The 17,313-nt window shown below is 45.4% G+C and overlaps 1 protein-coding gene across 6 annotated transcripts in view; it reads right to left on the bottom strand.

The window, feature by feature from the left end:
* SMARCA2 (SWI/SNF related, matrix associated, actin dependent regulator of chromatin, subfamily a, member 2) overlaps positions 1–17,313 on the bottom strand; it is a 129,150-nt gene that overhangs the window by 26,149 nt on the left and 85,688 nt on the right. For 4 of the 6 annotated variants that reach the window (XM_053371157.1, XM_053371158.1, XM_053371160.1 and 1 more), the window contains 2 exons: positions 17,019–17,237; positions 4,814–5,031 (listed from right to left, as the gene is read on the bottom strand). In XM_053371157.1, coding sequence (XP_053227132.1) covers positions 4,814–5,031; positions 17,019–17,237 — 437 coding nt within the window. Of the gene's footprint in view, positions 1–4,813; positions 5,032–6,102; positions 6,127–6,831; positions 6,948–17,018; positions 17,238–17,313 lie in introns of those variants that run through there. The other 2 variants (XM_053371161.1, XM_053371162.1) reach the window with 2 other exon arrangements.

The raw sequence follows: 17,313 nt of genomic DNA, 5'->3' as shown, positions 1-17,313 counted from the left end.
CCCTCCATCTTTCCCAACATCAGGGTCTTTTCCAGGGAGTCTTCTCTTCTCATGAGGTGGCCAAAGTACTGGAGCCTCAGCTTCAGGATCTGTCCTTCCAGTGAGCACTCAGGGCTGATTTCCTTAAGAATGGATAGGTTTGATCTTCTTGCAGTCCATGGGACTCTCAAGAGTCTCCTCCGGCACCAGCATTCAAAACCATCAATTCTTTGGCGATCAGCCTTCTTTATGGTCCAGCTCTCACTTCCATACATCACTACTGGGAAAACAATAGCTTTGTGTGCATATATCATTATGATGTATGTCGTTAGAAGAGCACTGGAAGGGAGATGCCTTTTCTAGAGCTGTGCTTACCAGAGGACGCTCAGAGTTCTGGGGGCTTGCAAGACACCCCCAGGGCGTTTTCCCAACACCCCCTACTGCCCACCTAGAATCCAAAAACGCCCACTAGTGGGTGGTAGGGACCAGGTTGACGACCCCTGTTGTGGACAGCACATAGCTTAAAGTTGTCATCAACCGACATGACGCCAACACTGGAAAAAAAGATGCAACATGTTTTTTCTTCACAACAGCCGATTTTTACAAAAGCTTTACCGAACAGGTTTTTGTTTTGAACCTTCAAAATAACCTCAAGCGTTGCCGAGTTATGAATTACATCTTCCAATGAGCTCCCCTTAAGAAGTTATCTGTTTTGATGCTCTGTCTGGGGACCAGATAACAGGATCAGATTTTCAATATGCACAAAGCCACAAGGGGACACTATTTGTGTGCTATTTCTCAAATCACTCATCTCTCTCATTAAGGGGCTCATATTCACAATCCAGCCGCTCTTACTTGACTTTGACAAGTTGTACAATGCAGATACGTATCACTGAACCCTTTCTAAAGGAATAAACTTCTACATTACTTCCAAGGGGGATAAATAAATTCATTAACAAATTAATCACAGCAAGGAACACAGAAGTTAGGCAGGATATTCTGCAAGTCGGTTTAAGATAAACTTGGATCACACACCAATGTAGGCTATATGCAAAATCCAAAATATTTCTGATGGTCTGCTTATGTCGGGCAAAAGGGATTTTGAATACAAATTTTATGTTTCCCACCTTACACATAAAAATTGGAATATTCTGATTTCTTTAGGGGGAAAACCTGAAAGATTGCAATGGTAAAAAAACTAACGCATAGTATATTAAGCACAAACCCCCACAAATTCTAGGAAACACTGGGTCATCTATATGCAGAGTTTACTAACGTTTTCATGTTATGGTTGCAAAACTGTCCATACCATCCATATAAAAAATGTGCTATCTAGGCAGGCTTAAGAAAATATTTAAGCAACAGACTGTTCTTCCAAGATGTCACTGAACCAGTATGTGGCTCAGTAAACCAGGGTTTCCCAAACTTGGGTCTCCAGCTGTTTTTGAACTACAACTCCCATCATCCCTAGCTAGCAGGACCAGCAGTCAGGGATGATGGGAGTTGTAGTCCCCAAACAGGGGAAGACCCACGTTTGGGAAACCCTGCGATAAACCAAAGTGATGAAAATTAGCCTCTCATCCTCCCAGGCTCTCATCCCAGGGAGCCATTGTGGTGTAGTGGTTAAGAGCTGTGGACTCATAATCTGGTGAACCGGGTTCACTCCCCCGCTCCTCCACATGCAGCTGCTGGGTGACCTTGGGCTAGTCACACTTCTCTGAAGTCTCTCAGCCTCACTCACCTCACAGAGTGTTTGTGGTGGGGTTGGAAGGGAAAAAGGGATTGTTAGTCGCTTTGAGACTCCTTCAGGTGGTGATAAAGCGGGATATCAAATCTAAACTCTTCTTCTTCTCTGTGCTGTGGCCATGCGAAAGAGCTGAGAAGCCTTTGCTTCAATTTTTGATTAACTACAACTTGACATGCCATCTGAATCCAAAAAGCTGAGCTGTTCTTCAGTACAAATTTCCTTAAACCAGTGGTTTCCAAACCTTTTTGAAAGAGGGCCAGATTTGATGAATTGAAGGGCCACGAGGGCCGACCAAATGGCCAACCAAAGTTGTTAACCTTTTTTTTAGGACTGAAGTTGTTGCGGTGTTTTTTTTTAGGATTGAAGCTGTTGAGGTTTTCTTAGGATTTTACCCCAGGAAATAAACTGCCACAGGGACTGGATTAAACCGACCGGCGGGCCGGATTAGGCCCCCCGAAACGGACTTTGGACATGCCTACCTTAAACATTTCAACAAGCTGTAGTAAAGATAAACCACAGTTTAAGGTTTGGACAGCACCTGATACAGTGGTCCAGGGCTGGTCTGCCCATCTTGCTTGGGGAGGCAGTTGGGCGACGGCTGGGAGGGGGGCAAATCCAGCCCCCCAGGAGCTCGGAATGCTTGCCCCCCGCTACCTGGGAAGAGTGGGGCTGCCACTGCCCCCTTCAGTGTGCCAGGGCTTCCCTCGGCCATTCCCAGTCCCCTCAGGCGATGGAGAGATGCTGGAGGAGCGCCATTTTTTGTTTTGACTCAAGCCACGAAGTGTATTGGGCCAGCTCTGCTGCGATACATTGAAACCAGGATTGAAAGCATCCCATCTCTGCCTCACGGCCACCATGGCTGAGCCCGTGGGAAGTTTAGCATGGCGTCTCCATGCAGCCAAGATCTGAACACCAAATCTGGAACACATTATCCTACACAAGAGAAAACTGGGTTTCTGCTTTTAAAAGGTCCTAGTTTTAGTACCGGCAATCTTTAGAAACGTTAAACTGTGTGTGAGCCTCATGAAACTTGGCAAGTTTGAGTTACCATGCAGAAGCGAATTCTGCCTTGATACTAACGTCGAAGAGAGACAACTTCATGTCTTTAAAAGGCATTATCCTTGTCATTTGCACTGCATAAAGAAAAGGAACAGGAACAGGAAGTGTGTAGACTCCTAGGAAGAAGTATTTTGGAAGTGGAAGAAGTAGGTAAAGCAATGACTTACTTTTTTAATATAAATACTAAATACCTCAAACATGTTTAAGGATATTCAAAACACTTTCTTTTTACTAGATGCAATGGATGCTGAATGTCACACTGCTCTCCACCCCAGAGAACTAAAGAATAGTTATGCTCCAGGAATGTATTTTAGCCAGAAACCGATACTTTTGCAAACAAAGCTGTGAGGAACCTTTGTCCTGTAAGTGGCACTTATCAGATCCGCTTCCCTGGATATAAACCACTCTGGCTAAACATGCATTGGATTGTAATGTCAGAATAACAGAAATTGGAGATACCATCTTCAGCACTGCCAATATCTCTTTTTAAAAATCTTTCTGAAACTGCACTACTAAAATATCTTGCTGGAGTAGATGACATGGTTTGTCAAATGAATGGGAGCTTTCCCCAAGATATTGAAGACCCTGTAGATGTTGTGAATGGCACCCCTAACTGTCAAACCCAACTCCTATCCTCACTACCTAATGCATTTTCCCATCTAGGCTCAGGACCGCAATACCTTAAGGACCACCTTTTTCCATCTGAACCTACCCAGACCCTGAGATCATCTTCTGAGGCCCTCCTTTGGGTGCCTCCTCCTGGAGAGGTCCAGAGGGTGGCAACACCAGAACAGGGCCTTCTCTGTGGTGGCTCCCTATCTGTGGAATGCTCTCCCCAGGGAAGTTCGTTCCTTTTAAACCAGGCCTTTGGTTGATTTGATTGACATCCTATGCCCTTTTAAAATGTGGGTTTTTGAGAGAGGGCGGGTATTGGGTTGTTGATTTTATTTTGATTATATATTTTGTGGTTTTATATTTTGATTTTGTTCTGTGAACCGCCCCGAGACCTCCAGGTATAGGGCATTATATAAATTCAGTAAATAAATAGATAGATAAATAAATAAATAAATAAAATAATAATAATCACTCTGTGCAAGAAGGAGAGTAATTCTATACTGCCCCTAGTTTCTATTGAAAATATACTATTATTTCTGCCATCCTCTTGGGAGGGATGGAGCCAGAAGGTGATGCTGGAACACCCCTGCTCTGCTCAGGGCTAGAAACTGAGATAGGAAAGCTAGGAGCTCAAGGGCACCTTAAACCAGGTTATGGGCGTAACAACGAAATGTCTAGGCACACTTTTTTGTAACAAGAATACAAAGCTGAAAATGAATGAACTGCAGCTAAAATATCATGTTCATTTTCATTGTTCACACGTTCTGGTCCTTCCCCTGCCCACCTACCTAATATTCTGAAGAGGGTCTCTTCTCCAGTCTTCAGAGAGTAGCTGGAAGTGGGGAGGCAGAAAAAGCTCCTCCTTTCCTTCCACTCTGCAGTTTCAATCTGAAATCTTAGGTGCAGGATTGCACCCAGAGCTCAGAAGCTGCTCACTTTGAATGAAATTCCCCGCCGCAAAATGCGCCTGGAACAAGGGGAGTTTCGAACACCGGTTCTGCTCCATGGCTTCTGGGTTCCATCTTGTCCCCAGCGCTTTTTAAATACTACATGAAGCTGCTGAGAAGGAATTTGGAGGTTTGGGCAAGGTGGAATCAGATGACAGGCTGTTCATTTCCTCTCCTAGACCCTGGGATGCTGTGAAAGCGCTGAATAGATGTGTGGAGGAACTGTGTTTTTTTATGTTACTATTTTACATTTATATCCTACTTTTAAAACATGGCGGTTTTGTTGGTTCGCTGCCATGGGAGAGCTTTTCTGCCCTGAAAAGTGGCATGAAATAGTTCAATAAATGATGCATTTAACACTGACACATAAGAATAATACATGTGTGTGTATAAAATACACCTATTTCCGAGCAAGTAAGTCTTTACAAAGAAAACAAGGAACTGACGTGGGTAAATATGAGCTCACCTGTCTTTGTAATTGATAACAGTATCAATGATGGCATTCATCTGCTTCGTCAGCTTAGGAGGGTTAGGTGACAATTTCTCCGCTGGCGGCCTTCCTCTCCTTTTTTTCGCCTTCTCTCCATCCTCTTTGCCCGAATCTTTGTCTACATTTCTCCTCCTTTTCCGTTTCTTAAGCCGAACTTCTTCTTCCATTTCCTCCAAGTTGCCGTCTTCGATTGCCTTAATTAGGAAAGTAGAAAAAATTATTTGCAAAATCGAAGACGCCAATGGATGCTATATATATTATAATCTCTGCAAGGTGCAGACAATTCTGAAGGATAAAACGAATCAATCCAGAAGCAGAAGTCCAAATATAAATATTAGGGGAAATCAGCGGCGCTAAACGTAAAACCAAAGTAACAATTTTGTCGGAGTAATCCATTCAACTGTAGAGCGTTAAGGCCACACCCCAACAAAGGCCATTGAAGTTCCAACTGTCTGCATGCACACTCAATGAATGATCAATATATTTTAATATGTACATTCATACATCATTTTCAATACATATTTATAGACAAAGCAATCATTAAAAAGGGCGGGGAATTCTCTTCAAAACACATTCACCCGCATACATTATATGAATTTCCCTTTCTGAACAAAGAAGTAACAAGCCAGATTCTTTCAATTAGAAATTTTCAAACAGGATTTTCAAATCAGTTCAAATTACACACCTAAAATGCCACAAATGCAATATTCAGCTAAGGTCTTGACCACTGACAATGCATAAGTATTGGACAATGCATTGTTGTGCAGCAAAGAATATTGGCACTGTGGGGTGAGGAAAATGACACCACGCAAACACAAATCAAACAACATTCACTAGTTTAAAATTTACCTGCAAATGTGTGCTGTGAACCTCAGGCAGCAGCACTATGCAGTGAGAGGGTGGAAATTGCTACAAAAACAAACCTGTTTTAAAGGAAATCTGTCCACACTGTCTAAGAAATCCATGTGTGACAATCACAGAAGCTGAACTTTCTTTGGTTTAAGAAAACAGAAGAAAAAGCCCAGAGATGTGGGACGGTTTAGTCTTCCAGGACATGAAAATGACAAAGATATTAGAGGGAAGAAAGAAAGAAAAAAAATCCTGATTTTTAAAAATAAATCACCTCCGTTTTTGTGCTGAAGGCTTTCTCAAAACACCAATGTTGACATTGTCCCTGTTGCTTTCCTGTGCTCCCTGCAATACATGCACATGATAATCAATCCTTTTTCTCAGAGCTGAAAGAGCTCTAATCATCAGGCAATTACCTTCATTTTTCCACAGCACCAAACATGGCTAATATTTATGAACATGTGAGTGCAACAATCAATACACAAAGAGTGATTGCAGCCCAGGCACAATTTCTTTCACTTGGGCGCAACGTCTCTCTCGCCAAACGTTTTGTGCACAAAACCTGGTGCACCACACAAAGCAGGCGGGCATGTCAGAGACGCAGAACAACCTGCTTCCTATTCATCCTGCAATGTGGAAATCCACAGACGAACATGAATGCACACACAATCCAGAGGGAGTGCCTGGATGCCAGGCCTGAATCATCAAAAGACAATTTCCACCCTGCTTCCACTGCGTTCGGAGAAGGAGCTGGAGATCGGATGAGTTAGGAGGAGGAGGAGGAGGAAGGAAGAAGGAAGGAAGGAAGGAGCAGAAAAAGAAGAAGAAGAAGAAGGGGAAAAAAGAATTATCTGCACACAAATTCATGAATATTCATTTGGCTCAAGCAGGACACCCCGGTGCACACATACCAGCAGCTAGCGGAGATTTAAGCAAAGGAAACTGTTCTGCAAATCTCGGAGGCTCATCGTAAATGCAGCATGCAAGGCTGTCAACAGTTAATGCCATTGCTCCCCTTAATCCCTCGTTTGTGCACGGAAAACGCAGCAGCAACACACACCGGCCTGGGATGCGGCGCACACCTAGGCATGCCCGGGATGCCGCTCGACTGAATCTCCACGACAGCAAGGAAAAAGGATATTTACCTTACCACTATCAGCAGCAGGCCGGCTATCGGAAATCACAGTTAGTGGGGATAAAATTAACAAGCCAGCAAAGCAGCGAGCTGCTAGTCTCTTCATCAGCTGATCAGGGGGGAAAAGAGAGCCCGGGAAAGGCTATGTTTTCATACACAAGTAATTTTATTTTACGGAAAATGCAATCCTGAGAGGGTTGTAGGGGCTCAATTCTGCTGTTTCATTCTACCTTCCACAAGGCCTGCAGCCTCCTTCCTCCAGCCTGATTTAATATTGACAAGTACTTATCATATTTCCCCCTTATTATTCCAGGAACTCAAATCAGGAATTATTATTATTATTTTCTTTGGAAGGGGGGGGGGGAGGGCAGTTTCCCGGAAGCTTTTTAATTACAGTACATTAATATATTTTTAAAATCCAAGGGATATAAACACACGCTTTTTTTTAAAAAAAGCAAAATAGAGAGGCGTGCGTTTTAAAGCTGCACCACACACACAAAGATGCTTCATTGTTCTCTCAAATTTGGAGGTGCAGGGATTGCTAAAAACAGCAGCACTTCGAAAATCTTCCTGATTTAACATGCCTTTGAGACAAAAGCGTAAGGAACGGAATATTTCTGTTTTTAGCATGTGCATCCCGCAAAATACCACATACCCAAATCCCACTGCCACCCTCTCATGCTCTCAGGTGCCACACCTAAAAGGCTGCTTGGATTTGCTGATGGCTAGCAAGATTTCAAAAGGGATCTGAATAAAAATGATATCATTTTCACCCAGCAGATATATGCATATTAGAATTTATGAGTTCTATAAATTTGTGGGTAGCATATGGATACTGACCATTCTTTTGTGACGACTTCCCAATAATTTAAATTTAACCTCTTAATGCTAGAAACTGGTATTCTGCATTCTATTGACAATCCATGCAAATTAACACTATTTTAATCAGATCAAAGATTTTCAGTACCAGCTACACAATCCAGTTATAGCAGGTCAAGCCTAACTTGAATTTATTAATGGCATATTTGTTACAGAAGTCAAGTTCACTTTTTTAAAAAGCCAAAATACAACCGAGCATTGCCATTCTTAGTCACGTGATAATTTCATATATTATGTTGCTTAGAGAATGATTATTCAACAAGTAGGGCTCCCAAGAACTTTGTCTAATTTTATTCCTCAGGGTCATTTTGATTTTTGGCCTCTGGAACTGAAATATCTTTGGGGGGGGGGTCTCTGGTCACAAAAGACAATGGATACAAAACATGATTAGCTTTGATTCCCTACAAACCTTGGCTTTGGTCCGCAAACAAATTTAAACACATCTTTATTTACAAACACCCACACAAAACACAGTCTGAGCACTCAAAACCACCAATAACTTCCACACCCGAAAAAACTGAAATTGCAGAGTTTAATGCTCATACGACCCTATATTAATCAACTTAGCGCCTATTACTCCACAATAAAAAAAAGGAAAAAAGAGATTTTATACCAGCAGCACAATTTGGTTGCAAAAGGGGGTTGGGATGAAGTTTGGGGACAAGATACGAACAGGTCCTTTGTCCACAAATGCAAGCAAACTGGGAACTCTCCAATTTGCCATTGTTTTCTGTGTTGTCTGAACTGGGAAACTGGGGAAACGAACTTTGGAACAAGCCACAGTACTAAAACACGGTTCTGAGGTTGGTTTAATATCCTGAAAAAGCATAATTTTCTAGTTTGGGGTGAAATGGTCTACTTGAGCTTCCACGGGAGAAGCAAAAGGCTTGTTCCCATCTCAGCTGCCGAAGACACTCGTCTTAAGCCGCATTTCCTTACCAGCTGAACATTTTGCCCAGAATTAATCCAAGGAGGTCGTGGAATTTAAAAGGATGGGGGGAAAGGCAAGTGTGTTTGGAAGACGACCAAGGACGTTTCAAGCTCTAGAAAAGTGGTGGTGAACCTTTTAGAGACTGAGTGCCAAAACTGCAAGCCAAAGCCCACTTACCGTATTTTTCGCTCCATAAGACGCACTTTCCCCCTCTTAAAATCTAAGGGGAAATGTCTGTGCGTCTTATGGGGCGAATGTGTGGTCCCTGGGGCTGGGGGGAGGGAACCCGGGCTTCCCCCACCAGCCCCGACAAGCTCTTTGGGGCTGGGGGGAAGCCGGGCATCCCTCACCGTCAGCCCCACAAGCTCTGGGAGCAGCGGGAAAGCTGCGCAACGCCTTTCCGCTGCTCCCCAACCTGCTCTTTGGGGCTGGCGGTGGGGGAAAGCCAGGCTTCCCCCCATCGCCAGCCCCACAAGCTCCTGAGCAGCTCTGGGGTAGCCCGCGAAGCCTCTGCAGGGCAGCGTGGAGCCTTCATCCCGCTGGCCTGGGGAGGCTTCGCGCGGCTATCCCTGGCTTTTGCAGGAGGTGGGGGGTGGAACAGAGCGAGGCTCTCTCACTTCCCCCACCTCCCGCAAAAGCCCCCAAGAGCCGCATATTTTTTTCCCTTGAATTCCCCCCCCCAAAGTAGGTGTGCCTTATGGCCAGGTGCGCCTTATGGAGCGAAAAATACGGTATTTATCGCGAAGTGCCAACACGGCAATTTAACCTGTATATCTCATTTTTTCTGTCTGTTTCACATTTCTTCTTTATGACTGCTGTTGTAATAAATAAAGGTAAAGGTACCCCTGCCCGTACGGGCCAGTCTTGACAGACTCTGGGGTTGTGCGCCCATCTCACTTAAGAGGCCGAGGGCCAGCGCTGTCTGCAGACACTTCCGGGTCACGTGGCCAGCGTGACATCGCTGCTCTGGCGAGCCAGAGCCGCACATGGAAACGCCGTTTACCTTCCTGTTAGTAAGCGGTCCCTATTTATCTACTTGCACCCGGGGGTGCTTTCGAACTGCTAGGTTGGCAGGCGCTGGGACCGAACAACGGGAGCGCACCCCGCCGCGGGGATTCGAACCGCCGACCTTTCGATCGGCAAGCCCTAGGCGCTGAGGCTTTTACCCACAGCGCCACCCGCGTCCCTGTTGTAATAAATAATCCTTCATAAAAGTTACTGCATTATATTCTTCATTAAATTATCTTTCCACTGATACATAATTTTATGGTATAAATCAGTGCTTTTATTCTAAAAAATTTTTTAGGGCTACTCTCATTTTTGTCAGCATCGCCCTTGAGCCAGTGCCACCAACTGGACTCATACACTTCAGCCCCGACTGGGCTAGGCGAGCTGGGGAGCACTTCCAGAGACCACCTTCTGCACAGGAACAGGTCAAAGTGCTGTGGACTCACAGCTTAGAGTTGTGAGCACCGGATTCACTCCAATAAGAAGACAGTCGTCGCACAGCAGAGTATAGCAGAGCATAAACGACTCTGAGAGCAGCTCTGTAGAATATCTTCTTTTAGTCTATCTACAACTATAATACACAACTATGTACAGAGCTAAATGAGGTCTAAGCGAAAATGCTGAACTGCACTGAGTGTCTGCAGCTGCTCTTAGCAGCAACCTTATCTATACACACGATCTCTCTCTAATACTCAGTCTCTCTCTCTCTCACTGATGTGAGGCTGGAGCGGAATAAGTAGAGAGCAGAAACCGCCCCCTCCTCTCTGGAGAATCAGCAGAGAACACCAGCAGATTCTTGGATATGGGAGGGGTGAAATCTCATCCTCAAGAAAATCACCACTGAAGGGAAACAAATACAGTTCAAATTGGCCCGCATGCCATAGGTTCGCCACCACTGCGCTAGGAAGAAGATCTACTCCTTGCGGTATTTTCCAAAGGCTGCCCACCTCGGAGGAACATCTCTCCCAGGGCATGTCCAAAGCACTGGTCCTGACCAGGACAACCTCTGCACCGTGAAAAAGTCCAGGGTGTTCTCCTTCATGTTATCTGTATGGATGGGAGGAAACGAAGCCAATATCCCAACAGCAAAGAATCAACCAATGGAAAGCTGGGGCGATTTCACGTCTCATTCCCACATTACAGAAAAAGCAGACAGCAGGGAACTGTGAACCACCCTGAGACCTCCAGGTATAGGGCGGTATGTAAATTCAACAAATCAACCAAAATAAACCTTTCAGCCTTTCTGGGATGTTATTTGATCAACCTCAAACACAGATGTGCAGCTGTACCAGGGTTACTGCAAACCGGGTCACAGAAATCGCAATGGCTTCCGTCCGTGAGCTTAAGCAACTGAGCCAGGGTTAGCAATACACACCTGAGGCAAGGGGAGGCAACTGCTTCAGGTGGCAGGATCCACAGGGGCAGCAGATCTGGCCTCCAAGGAATGCATTTCTTGCTACTGCTGCCGCTGCAGCAAAATCTGCCACACTCTCCTTGGCGGCTGATCTGCCATGTCCTAAGCAGCACCCCTTCGCCACGCTGCCTCTGCAGCGGCCTCTTGGTGAATGGGAGGGGCTGCTGGCCTTCTCCCCTCCCCCGTTTTTGATGCAGATATTCAATCCCTTCTTATTCCCTAGCAGGGTTAGGGTTACGATTGGCACCATTTTGTGGTTTGCACCAAGTGGCAAAATGCATTGGGCTGGCCCTGGCCTAGAGACTCATCACCGGACAGGAGCAAGGAGCCATTGCCCAGGGACGTGGGGAGTTTGGGTTTGCCCACAGAGGTTCCTAAAAGGGACAAAGAGAGTATGAAGTGCAATGCATGGAAAGCCACCTCAGTGCATTCCTAAAATTACACTCTCAAAATAAAACTCACCCCAGTTAGCATTCTCTCTTGGGCAATTTTAAAGGACTGGTGTAGCAATTACTCACCTACTTGTATTTAATCTATAGCAGAAGCCCAAATAGGAAATGCATGTTTCTAATAGATAAATAAGCTTCTTAGAATGTAGTTTTCTGAAAAAGTAAAAGCAGCCATATTCTGCTTGCAAGTCAAAAAGTAGGGAAAGATAAGAGATTATAGTTCTTTGAACATAGTTATGGAAACCACTGGAGTTTTCAAAGGGCCATAACACTCCTGATTCCCTATGGGATCGCATCCCTTGCCCCCCCATCTGCCAATCACAAATTGCCCCCTGCCCATTTTACAAAGGGATAACCATGGTTAAGGGACGCGTGTGGCACTGTGGGTTAAACCACAGAGCTTATGACTTGCCGATCAGAAGGTCGGCGGTTCAATCCCCGCGACGGGGTGAGCTCCCATTGCTCGGTCCCTGCTCCTGCCAACCTAGCAGTTCAAAAGCACACCAAAGTGCAAGTAGATAAGTAGGTACCGCTCCGGCGGGAAGGTAAACGGCGTTTCTGTGCGCTGCTCTGGTTCGTCAGAAGCGGCTTAGTCATGCTGGCCACATGACCCGGAAGCTGTACGCCGGCTCCCTCGGCCAATAAAGCGAGATGAGCACCGCAACCCCAGAGTCGGTGACGACTGGACCTAATTGTCAGGGGTTCCTTTACCTTTAATGTGACCATACACTGTGCTGACCCAGGGCTAAAAGAAACCTAACAGATGCTGGCAGATTGCTGGATTCTTGCAATAATTTTTTGCTCCTAATTTTTATAAGGCCATACTGTTGGTCTTAATTTTAAACGTTACTGAAACATACTAGTTAATACCAGAAGCATTCTTCCTTTTAAAGGTTACTCCAAATAAAATTTATTCCAGCTGAAATTGTTCTAAAACAGCAGCCTGGGTGTTCAAAATGTCACAAATGAAGAACTGCCTTTGCCTTCTTTCTTACCCTCCTATGAACAGGAGCAAACAGACTCCACCATTGAGAAAATAGCAACTTGCGGCCGTAACCCACCTTCCAAGCAGTAAAAGTAAATCATTATTGAATTTTCAACTGACTGACAGCTTAGTGGCCAAGTAAAATAAAACTGGCCTTGTAAGATTATGATGTTTTGAGACAGAAGGGGTATTTATGAAGCAGTGCTTTTTCCTTGCTTGGTAATGTTGTTTTAAAAGAAAAAGGTAGCGAAGGGGGACAAGACACAGGTTCAATTAGACCTGCAATTACAGCAGTGGAGAGCATCATCATCATCATCATCAAACAGATTTATAACTGCCTTTTGTTCCAAAAATGTAATTTTGTGCAGCCCTTCACCTAAGCCCATGTGAGTGGACAGAAAGTTAAAAAAGGGGGGTTGGGAGGGGGAAAGTGGCAAGACAAGGAGAGAAAACAAGGAGTGGCAAAGGGGTTGGGGAGAGAAGCCCCCCCCCCCCGCCATATTTTGCTCCAGCTCTCTACACTTTCGGTCGACTGCTATCTCTGAGGGAACGTGACTCACCAGAGAAAGAAGATTCTCCAGCCTTGCTCTACAAAGAGCATAAAATATTTGGAAATCTCACTTTTTCCTAGGCAAAGGCATCGCTCTAAAAGAAACCAGAAACTACCTTATATAAAGGAAAAAACAGAGAGGCAGGCGCGTAAATTTGTGGATTTGTTTTAGTCTGTGTGCAATGTCATTTTCCACATTCGTGGATTGCAATTCAAACGATGCGCACGCAACACAACAGACGGGTCGTATGCGCCACTCAGCCCCCACCCTGTTGCATGTACAATATTCACAAATTGCTTAACGGTGGGACAATGCCGCCTGTTCCCATCTCTGCTCAATGCCTTCAGGCTGCCAAGAGAATCCGAGAATCTGAGAGCTGGAAGGGACCCAACGGTCATCTAGTCCAACCCCCTGCAATGCAGGAATCTCAGCTCAAGCATCCCTGACCAAGGGCCATCCAACCTCTGCTTCAAAACCTCCATGAAAGGAGAGCCCACAACCTCCCATGGGAGATCATTTCACCGTCAAACAGCTCTGGCTGTCAGAAAGTTCTTTCGAATGTTGAGTCGGAATCTCCTTTCTTGTAATGTGAAGTCATGGGTTCAAGTCCGACCCTCCAGAGGAGAAAACAAGATTGCTCCATCTTCCATGTGACAGCCCTTGAGATGACTCATTTCTCCTCATATCTTTTCCAGAATAAACATGCCCAGCTCCTTCAACCATTCCTTATAAGGCTTGGTTTCCAAACCCTTGATTATCTTGGTCACCCTCCTCTGCACACATTCCAGCTTGTCAATATGCTTCTTAAATTGTGGCACCCAGAACTGGACACAGAACTCCAGGTGTGGTCTGACCAAGGCAGAACAGAGCGGGACTATGACTTCCCTTGGTCTGGACCCTAGACTTCTGTTGATGAAGCCTAGAATAGCTGCATCATCTTCAGCTTGTGGTCCACCAAGACCCCTAGATCCTTTTCAAATGTACTACTGGAAAGCCAGGTGTCCCCCATCCTATATTCGTGCACCTGGTTCTTCCTGCCTAAGCGCAGAACCTGACGTTTGTCCCTATTGAAATTAGTTTCGTTAGCTTGGGCCCTGGTCTCCAATGTGTAAGGTCATTTTGAATTCTGATTCTGTCTCCTGCTGCATTCTGCTGATCTTTCCTAAGAACAGTCACTCCTGCCCAATTACAGAAGGGGAAATGGACTAGGAAGGATTTTGTGGCGGCTGTTTTCTGAGCAGCCCCTGGTAAGAAGGCGCATATTGTGCGCCGGTGATGTTGAGCACTAGGAAGTAACAGCAAAAAGGGGACCACTGCTGGGAACTCAATGTCCTCACTTAAAGGCACAAAGCAGGGGTAGAGGCTAGCAAGGGAATGTGCCACAGCTCAGTGGTGCAATTGATGCCTTGCATGCAAAGGATGCGCATTTCAATCCAGAGGATCTCCAGGAAGGACTGGGAAGACTCATGCCTGAACACCTGGAGTACAGCTGTCAATCAGAAGTGACCATATTGGAGTAGACGGACCCATGGCCTGATTTGGCAGCAGGGCAGTTTGCGGTGGCATCCCGTGAGGCAGCTGCAGCTGGTGCCGTATGGAGGGTACAGCTGCTAGCTGGCTAGGAGCGCCAAGTTTGAGGTCTTGGACAAACATTAACTGATCAGTGCCAGCAACTATTTCTCTCTCTCTCTATTTCCCCTCCCTGCGAGAAGTGAGGTTGCAGGGAACCAGGCAGAGGGCCTTCTTGGTGGTGGCGCCCGCCCTGTGGAACGCACTCCCATCAGATGTCAAAGAAATAAACAACTATCTGATATTTAGAAGACATCTGAAGGCAGCCCTGTTTAGGGAAGTTTTTAATGACTGATGTTTTAATGGATTTTTAATCTCTTGTTGGAAGCTGCCCAGAGTGGCTGGGGAAACCCAGCCAGATGGGCGGGTTATATATGTATATATGTATTAATAATAATAATAATAATAATAATAATAATAATAATAATTTCTTCTCCCACTTACAAGTCTTTGAAGCCTAACCCCTATTTCTGGAAAGGGGCCGTGTAGATCACCTCTGCCTCAGTGGCCAATGGAAACACACGGCAGTATCACTTCTGCACATCTGCACTAAAGGTTTTCATAGCTGCCATTTACTTGTTAATCCCCCCGATGCAGAAATTGCAGCATGGAAATCTATTTTCCTTTCCAGACAGGGATGCAACTGCATTTGAATTTTCTGGAGTAGCCCCTCTGTCCCAAGCAAGCAAGAGCCAGATGTTTCATCAACATAAGCAACTGACAGGCTAGAGCATTTGGGGATATTGTAATGAGGATCCTCTGAAGAATCAAAACATCTGGACAGATAAGAATTTAAATCTTAAATGGCCTATTCCGTTTCTCATTCTGAGGCAGGCTTTTGGATCTCAGCCTTGTCTAGCAGGCAGAAGGCCACGAAGACAGAAAGAATGAATGCCTTTGTAAACTTCTAAGGAAGATTTTAATCATTTCCCCAACCAGACATGTGACACATAGTAATTAGCGATTTACTAAATGGCAAGAAACTGCCTGCATCCAATTAAGAAGTGCTTACAATTATATGAGTGACATGGAGAAAGAGCCAGGCAGAGACATTTGCAGTGCAGACGGCGTCTGAGCAATACGACGCACCCGAAAAGATTACGTTGACCTTTAACTGGAGTAGGAAATCTTGTTGGACCAAGTTTTATTCTCTGTCAGCCTAATATTTCCTTTTAATAGCAATCTTATTGATGCCGTGCCTCTCAACAGGGCAGCAAAATGGGACCATCCATGGACAAGAGAAGGGTTTTGGATTCTGTGTACTAAGGGGACTCCTAGGCATGAAAACAGGGAGGCAGGGAGGGGGGCTAAAAGCTGGAACTTTCCCTGCCTTCATCAAGCCCCTTACCGTATCCTGAACGAGGATGGGAGGCAGAATCAGGAGATGCACCTTGCAAGGCAGCAGCCCTAATCCTGGCTATCCAGGATGTCAGAAAAGCTTTTAAGAGCTCTGACCACTTTGAAACTAAAACAGTATAGTGGTACCTCGGTTTTCGAACAGCTTGGTTCACGAACAACTTGGAACCCGAACGCTGCAAAACCGGAAGTAGGTGTTCTGGTCTTCCAACTTTTTTTCGGAACCCAAACATGCTCCGTTTTGAGTCCCCCTGTGTTTCCTGTTGCGCTGCTAATTTGTGCCCCCCCCATTGTAATTCAAACCTTCCATTTCCAATAGCAGTGTTCTAAGGTGATATTTGGAGCTTATATTCGGTGCTTGTTTTGTCATCTACAATATTGTTTTATTTTATGGTACAGTACATTATTGCTTTCATCTTATGGATCAATGATTTAGATAGTAAAATTCATGTTAAATTGCTGCTTCAGGGGTTGTTTTTAAAAGTCTGGAACAGATTACTGTAATCCGATTTGCATTACTTTCTATGGGAAAGCGCACCTTGGTTTTGGAACACTTTGGTTTTGGAACATCAGATTAACCAAATCACTTTTGGTTTTGGAACAGATTAAGTTTGAGAACAAAGGTACCACTGTATCCTCCAGTCCTGATTCATCCCGCCTGCAAGGACATTTTTAGTTGCTAATGGGGCAGAGTCCCAGACAGATTAATTAGGGTGAAATTTGGGGTTGCAGATGTGCGCCAAGACACACGCATCCCCGGACTCCGATATTTCCCGCTCCCCCACAAAAAACTACCCTGTACCCTGTGGGAGGGGAAACATAACCGTATCCCTCCATGGGCACCAGGTCCAGAGCTGGAAAAGCAAGACCATGCTCTCCCGGCCTCAGCAACCATGGTTCTGCAGTTCATACACTGGGACGGAGAAGGGATTTCACAGTTGTTCCTTCACAGCCTGGCCCCTGCCATGCGTGGTTCCATTTTGCAGCCCAAATCGCTCTAACTCCCCATCAATCGACAAAGAAATCTCGTCAAGGAAGGAAGAGATGGTACATACCCTCAGCCACTGTTTCTCCGTCAGAGCATCGCTGTAGTCCACATCCCTGCGCTGGCGGGACCCCCTCCCAAATATCTTCTCCTCCTCCTCTTCGCAGGTGAGCCTTTCCACTTCGGCATCGTCCTTGATTATCCAGGACGGCAGGTCGTCTTCCTCCATCAAGCGCGGCTTCCGCTTCGGGTTCCGAGCATCTTCTCTGCGCCGGTCCAGGTCCATTCGCTGCGGGAATAACACAGGCCGCCCTTGAGACATTTCTAGCAAGCTGGAAGCTTGGAAGTAGCTGGAGGTTTGCAGA

Source organism: Podarcis raffonei, chromosome 17, assembly GCF_027172205.1.
Source record: "Podarcis raffonei isolate rPodRaf1 chromosome 17, rPodRaf1.pri, whole genome shotgun sequence".
Taxonomy (NCBI): Eukaryota; Metazoa; Chordata; class Lepidosauria; order Squamata; family Lacertidae; genus Podarcis; species Podarcis raffonei.
Note: the sequence above shows the minus strand (reverse complement) of the source record. Positions and strands in the feature narration are given on the sequence as shown.